This window comes from Triticum aestivum, chromosome 1A (genome assembly GCF_018294505.1).
Source record: "Triticum aestivum cultivar Chinese Spring chromosome 1A, IWGSC CS RefSeq v2.1, whole genome shotgun sequence".
Classification (NCBI taxonomy): Eukaryota; Viridiplantae; Streptophyta; class Magnoliopsida; order Poales; family Poaceae; genus Triticum; species Triticum aestivum.
In genome coordinates, this window is record NC_057794.1 from 48,396,572 (window position 1) to 48,403,765 (window position 7,194).

At 43.6% G+C, this 7,194-nt stretch overlaps 1 protein-coding gene and 1 pseudogene across 1 annotated transcript; one reads left to right on the forward strand and one right to left on the reverse strand.

The window, feature by feature from the left end:
• Window positions 1-247: 247 nt before the first annotated feature.
• Window positions 248-4,465, reverse strand: LOC123113960 (uncharacterized). Its single transcript, XM_044535644.1, has 5 exons — window positions 4,289-4,465; window positions 4,048-4,122; window positions 2,616-3,122; window positions 1,916-2,263; window positions 248-469 (listed from the first exon to the last, which is right to left on the reverse strand). Exons 1-5 carry the CDS (start codon window positions 4,463-4,465, stop codon window positions 260-262), a joined length of 1,317 nt encoding a protein of 438 aa, XP_044391579.1. The 3' UTR covers window positions 248-259.
• Window positions 4,466-4,557: 92 nt separating this feature from the next.
• Window positions 4,558-6,217, forward strand: LOC123114825 (uncharacterized; annotated as a pseudogene).
• The last annotated feature ends 977 nt before the right edge of the window (window positions 6,218-7,194 follow it).

Genomic DNA, 7,194 nt, shown 5'->3' on the forward strand with positions numbered 1-7,194 from the left:
GAGAGGAACTCAAGTTCAAATATCCTTACATTTTTCTCCTTGGCTTGAGGAGTAGGTGATCCAATGGCTGCCTTGGTCAAATCTGTGCCCCCTGTTTCCCATGACAGAATTATTACAGCCAATTTTGCGAAATTTGTGAAGTAACTTTAACATACCAGGCTGTGAAACACAGATGTTCCATGTTCATGTGGCTGTGAAACACAGACGTATCGTGTTCATGTAACACACCATCCGGCCCTCCACAGTCATAGGGGAAGCTTCAAGAGCATATGAAATAAAGAATCAAAATATTGTTAAGTAATCGTCTACAGATACAAGATATAGCAACCATAGAAGCACAAGGCATGAAAAAATCGAACCATTGAAGGTCTTCAATGCAAATATCTTTTCCGAGAGGACCAACATCATAACTTTTGAGAACTGCTGAAACTTTTCCATGGACCTCGTGATGAGATGCCTGCATATTATTCTATAAACCCAGTAACAAAGGTAATTAGGTTTGACTTGTTTTGATTTACTTGATAAGTGTCCAATCCTACTCAACTCATGTGCTATGTTCTAACCTGTTCCATAAACCCAAATGGCCAGGAGTGCCAAAGACTTAAACACTAGATTACCAGTCTACCACTACAGACCTCAAATGTGCTTACAGATAGATGCCAGTACACCTGTATCCGTAATCTTATTAAATCTTCAGGGTTTGAGCTCATGGGGATGTCGATGTTTAGACATGGATGCCCATGAAAAGTAGTTGAGTTGGATCAAAATATCTCTGTGCGTGGTGAAGATGTGGGTGATCGTGACTTTGAAGATGATCATTCATATCATGCTCATGGTGGTGAAGAGAGTAATGGGTTGAGGAGCTCTCCAATGAGTTGGGGAGTGGGATGATCATCAGAATGGCTTTTACTAATTGGGTTGTGATGCCATGCTTGCTACTATCTTGTATTAGTTTATCAGTCTATCAACTTATGCAAGTTGATAATTGCTGCGTTTTGGCCATGCTTGAGTTTTGGTGACACCAACATTTGGTAAGATTGGTATTGTCAAGAAATCTTCAGGGTTTGAGCTCATGGGGATGTCGATGTTTAGACATGGATGCCCATGAAAAGTAGTTGAGTTGGATCAAAATATCTCTATGCGTGGTGAAGATGTGGGTGATCATGACTTTGAAGATGATCATTCATATCATGCTCATGGTGGTGAAGAGAGTAATGGGTTGAGGAGCCCTCCAATGAGTTGGGGAGTGGGATGATCATCAGAATGGCTTTTACTAATTTGGTTGTGATGCCATGCTTGCTACTATCTTGTATTAGTTTATCAGTCTATCAACTTAAGCAAGTTGATAATTGCTGCGTTTTGGCCATGCTTGAGTTTTGGTGACACCAACATTTGGTAAGATTGGTATTGTCAAGAAATCAAGCATCTCAAAATAAATAAATAAATTATAGTAACAACAACCTTTTTCAATCAGTAAATAGTACCCAACTACAATATGGAACTAGGTGTCTCTATGGCTTCCCCCGAATAACCGATTTAGTACTATTACTTAGGGAAATACTGATAATGCACATTTTCAGGAGATATTGATTATAAAGATGTCATAGCAGAGAAAATCCAAGAAAAATTAATTCAAAAAAAATCCAAGAAAAAAAAGATGTCTGATGACAATGACGATTTGGTAAAACAAGAAGAAAAAACAGTCAGATACTCTGTTCGGCAGATCACCTGCCTTGCAAGTCAAAAAGAAAAAACTCTGTTCTTTTCGTTATGGTCAGCAAGGGAACTGTTATATAATATTTTCTCACTACGATCAATACTTTAAGGTTCAAAAGCCAAACCATAACATACTAGAATATTAAGATTCGGTAAAACAAGAAAAAACAAATATATGCATCAAATGAAAAGGTGGTACCTCTGAATGAGTTTGAATATGTGCATCAAGAGCTTCACCAGCTTTCAGAATTATCCTAACAAGGAACAACGCATTATAGAAACGTACTTCCTTCTCCTTCCGCTGCTTTGCTGCCTTGGTATTTTTACCAATTTGCAATCCACACCCCTCCCTTATCAGGGAGAATATAGAATCATCAATACGGTTCTTGATCATATCAAAACCATTGAGCTTACGAAATCGCCTTTGAGCTGCAAGGAGAAGAATAGCTGCAGGGACAATCTTCCCATGCTCCATGTACTTCCAGAGCTCATCGACTACATTATCAGTGTGAGCTGCAAGCAATCTAGTGGTGTCCAAGAAGATCTTCTGCATAAGTCACCAACACAGAACAACTTTCACTTCAAGTGCTTATAGTATACATAACATTGACATCAAACTCTATCAGCAAGCAAAATGAACTTAAAACTTATAATTGCAGAGAAACTTAGACTCATTTCCCATTGATTAAAGAAAAACGGTGCCTCCTGTATTATGGACATAAATACATCAGATGTTTTAAAAAGGTAAACTGTCCATCTCACAAATTGAACTATACAAAATCACAGATTGTCAGTTCTTAAACACTGTTAAGAATGGTGGATTTAAATAACTGGGATGAGCTGAACTTCTTTATTGCTATCATGTAACCAAAGTATGTGAGGAGGGATTTAACACGAACCATCTCAGGCAGGCAAAGCAGATGTATGAGCTTGTAGATGTACCCAAAATTCCCCTTCCTGTAGTTCTCGTCAACTAATAGGTTGTCCTCCAGATACTTGTGCTGGCAAGTGTTCTCGATGGCAACATGGAGTGGGAGGAGGCCCTCGATGATTTTATTACCCGAGGTGCGCTGATTGGCCGATGCACCATACCGGAACAGTAACTCAACCATTTCGACGGAGAATGACTCTGCAGCTTGGTGGAGGGGGAAGTACCCAAAGCTGGTCATGTAGTTGGGGTTGGCACGTACTCCGCAGAGCTTAGGTGACTTCCCCTCCAAAACAAGATTAGCACAACGCAGGGCATTCTCTAGAATAATTAAGTCAAGGGTTTGTGGAATGATGACAAAACCAGAAACAAAGCACTCCCTGTACTTCTCGAAGATGCGGAGGAAGAGTGGAACACTATCCTTTTGGAGGACTGGCGACAAACGATCGTATATGCCATAATATTTTATGAGCGTTTCCTAGATGGACCAATCCATGTACAAACAAAATAAAAGGCAATCAGTTCAGTTATCCAACTAACAAAGCATAACAGCAAAATAATTCTACAAAGGCATTTGATGCCATTGAGATTAGGAAAATGTGCAAGTTTTCATCCCTCGACTATTACATATGTAGCTTTCAGAACTAAACTTCTAAACTACCCAAAGTTGAACCCTCCACTATGAAAAGTTCAATACCATGCAACATTCATCTCTCATAATGGTTTCGAGAACAATTTCGAATTACATGGCACCTAAATATGTAGCTCGCATTGCAGTTGCACCCACATGTCTAGCATGTCACAAATTTTCTCCATGATATTCCATATGTTTATTTCAACGTTTGAACATAAAAAACTAAATTAAGACAAACAAAAAAAATTGTAAGAGAAAATAGATGTCTCCCTAGTATTTTTGTTTCCATAAAGTTGAGTTATTCCTGCATTTTACATTTTTACAAGTTCTTTAATACAAAAACAGATGTGATTTTCGGAACTTTTTTCTCTAGAACATTTCCTGTTTTCTGAGTTCTTAAAAAATCTATTGAAATTATTACCAATTTTATGAATTGTTTTTAAGGGAACTGATAACATGGTGGAAACTGGTGGGTGATGTGGCCAACAGGTAGGCGCCACGCCATTGAGAACTGCTTTGGATTGGACAGAACCACTTTAATGATGAAAACCGCACACTATTGATAGTTGAGGGAGCAACGTCGAGGCGGTTTAGACTTTAGGGTTGAAAGTTACAATCAGATAATAGTTGAGGGATGAAAAACATACTTCTTTACAATGTTACAACATACAAGATAGCATGAAAAAACATTTGCAGGAAAAAAGCAAGAATATTAGTTACATGCCAATCAATAGTCACTCATATAAAATGAACAAGTATTAAAAAATACCTTGTGAGTGCGGTCTGGGGCGATTATATTGGTAGCTCTGGCATCAGCAAGGAAACGCTGCAGTTGAAGCATGTACTGTAAAAAAGGAATTGTCAGTCAAGAACCACCACAAAAATAAGTGTAATAAGAAGAGGGACGAAGTGGGATACATATCAATTGTGCTACTCCCTCCGATCCATATTAATTGACACACACATAGTACAACTTTAGTAATATGGATAGGAGGGAGTAGTTACTTTACCTGCCTCATATGTTGAATAGGACACGTCAAGTCAGCTAATGAGGGGTGAGGAGGAGGATGGGGAGGTTCCCACGGGTCATACTCGTCCGTGGGCGCTCCATCAGTGGTACCTTCACTATTATCTTCTTGATGAAGAGCTTCCACTGCTGCAGTTCCGTGGTCCGTTTGCAGTGACATTGGCTGAAAAGGGGAAGCATGAGATTGAATTACCATGCCAATCCAATTTGCCACCCTGCTAACCAAATTCTAGTGTGCTACAGCTAGACAACATGAAAGAATGCAGAATGCTTGAATGTAATTCAGCAGAGGCTGCTGGGACCTAATCAGCAACTCAGTAGGGTATCCTTTTTCCAAGGAGTTTATTACCCTTTAGCCTTAGGTGCTACAGTAGTTTATTTGAAACGAAGGAACAGAAAAATAACCTTTGACCAAATGCAGCAGTGCAACAATAGATCGGAATAGTGTTGATATCTCAATTGGATCTTCCAAACAAGGTCGCTTCTAGAATGCTAGGACTCTTAAGAATTGGCTAAGCATAAAGATAATAACAAAAAGATCTTAACTATCTACGAGTTCTTTCGTTTTCTCTTGATCTTTCGGATTAGCTTTCCTGCAAATTGTGGGGATTTTTTTCAACTGAAACTCGAGGAGGCGACAACCACAGACGCCGTTGCTCCTATGGGGCGGCGGCAATGTGGAACGACGAGCGACGACGGACGAGGCTTCAACTGCGGTTGTGCCTCGCAGAGGCAGCAACGACAGGATGGTGCTGCTCAATCTAGAGGGCGCCGCCGATTGACGGAGAACAGGAGGGACACGGGCAGCGGAGCACTTGCTCGCCGGTGACAGCGTCGGCGCATCGGGTAGCGAGTGTTTGTTGCGGAAGAAGTATGCAGGGATGTGTTGCTCAAAAAACAAAAACGTGGTTGTCGTTACTCAAGAGGATAAGGATGAGAGTGCCGAGCTGGTTGGCACGAGGCAACGATCGTAAAATATCAGGAGTATTTAACCAAAAACTACCACAATTCACGGAACCGTGATGAAAAACTACCACTTTACGATTTTGTGCGAAAAACTACCGCTTTTTTCCTAAACCGTGGCAAAAAACTACCAAGTCTGAAAAGAGCCCGATTTGGCTCTTTTAAGCGCGTTTCTGACAGAGTTGGCCCACACTTAATAAGCGGGCTAAAAAAGCAATCGGGTCCCTGTTTTTTTTCAAAAAACAATCCAGTCCTTTCGCTCGTCCCCTCTCCGGTCGACGCGTCCCCCCTCCGCACCCGGTGCTCGCACGCTCACACTCGCGCCACAGCACACACAATCGGTCCTCGGTGGCGGTGCACAGCCATAGCTGGCAACAAAAGGGCGTGGCCGGCCTTGTCGCGGGCGGCCGAAGCCCAACGGCCGCCCCGCGCGCGCACGTGCTTGTCGCCTGGCCGCTGCGCGCTACCCCCTCATCCCGCCCCCCCGGACAGCCAGCGGCAGAGCCCGGCCGCCGCGCCGAGAGCCACGCAGCTGGTCGGTCATGTCGTCGTCCCAAGAGGGGAGCAGAGGCTGGAGGAGGGCGAGGGCGTGCTGGCGGCGGCGATGGAGCAGCTGGCGGCGGAGGGGGTGCGGGCGCTGCACGCGCGGGTGGAGGCGGAGTGGGACCCCGTGCTGCAGAGCGCGTGCCAGACGGCGGCCGTGCGGGCGCTGTGGGCGGGCGCCGTGCGGGACCCGGCCGCCGGGGTGCTGGCCGGGGAGCGCCACCTCAGGGGCCTCCACGAGAGGATGCGCCGCGACGAGCGCACCGGCGCGCGCGAGGTGCACGGGGTCATGATCGCCGTGCGCACGCTCTGGTTCAACGCCCGCATCGAGGCCGCCGTCGCCGGCCTCGTCGGCGCCGCGCAGGTCGTCCTCCTCGGCGCAGGTTCGTCACGCCTACACAAGTAACACAGCCTCGCTGTGCTGTGCGTAGCTACTGTGCACGTGGCATTCCTTGGTGAAATGTGTTGCGAATTCGAAGGAAGGACTGGATTGCTTTTTGAAAAAAAACAGGGACCCGATTGCTTTTTTAGCCCGCTTATTAAGTGTGGGCCAACTCTGTCAGAAACGCGCTTAAAAGAGCCAAATCGGACTCTTTTCAGACTTGGTAGTTTTTTGCCACGGTTTAGGAAAAAAGCGGTAGTTTTTCGCACAAAATCGTAAAGTGGTAGTTTTTCGTCACGGTTCCGTGAATTGTGGTAGTTTTTGGTTAAATACTCAAATATCAGCCAGATTGAACCGGATCATTCCCTTAAGAAAAGGATTTTTTTTTTTTGCATAGCCCTCATGTACAAGTCTCTGCCTCCAGCTAAAGCAATCTGGAGACGCCTCATGATTTAAAATGAAAAAGGAAAAACGACGCCGTCCTCTTCCCCGGCGCACCATGTAACGAAGCGCCCCTATATTATGTTGATTCTGTTGCCTTCCTTGTATAAATTCTGGCGCTCGAGATAGCTCCTACTGCTTGTTGATTTGTTTCATGCTGAAACAAAAGTTAAGGGCATGTACAATGGTTGATAAGATAGTCTTATTTTAAGTTTTGCATGTAATTTAGATATAACAAAAAAAAATCTGCAATGGATCATCTTTTAGCCTTATCTTCAATAACTATCAATCCCTAAAAACATGATGAGACATATTGTATTAACAGATCATCTTTTGTCTTCTCTTAAATAAGAGAAGACCTCATCACTGATCCTACGTGACACTTTTAAGATAACACCATTGTACATGCCCTAAAGCGTTCGACGACAACTTTCGCTGCGACGGTAGCTATTTTCTTAGTTTCGGCCGGGAATTGAGTCAAAATTCTAGGGAATCGACCCTGGCGTCCGCGCTAAGCGTACGTGTTGTAGATGTGCTAAGAATTTCTATATGAATTTAAT

Coding starts and splice junctions, on each gene's coding strand:
- LOC123113960 (XM_044535644.1), bottom strand. CDS start 4,465: ATGTCACTGCAAACGGACCACGGAACTGCAGCAGTGGAAGCTCTTCAT. Junction 3,123..4,047: donor CCCCAGACCGCACTCACAAG/GTATTTTTTAAT, acceptor TGGTCCATCTAG/GAAACGCTCATAAAATATTA. Junction 470..1,915: donor ATATTCAAACTCATTCAGAG/GTACCACCTTTT, acceptor CTGGGTTTATAG/AATAATATGCAGGCATCTCA.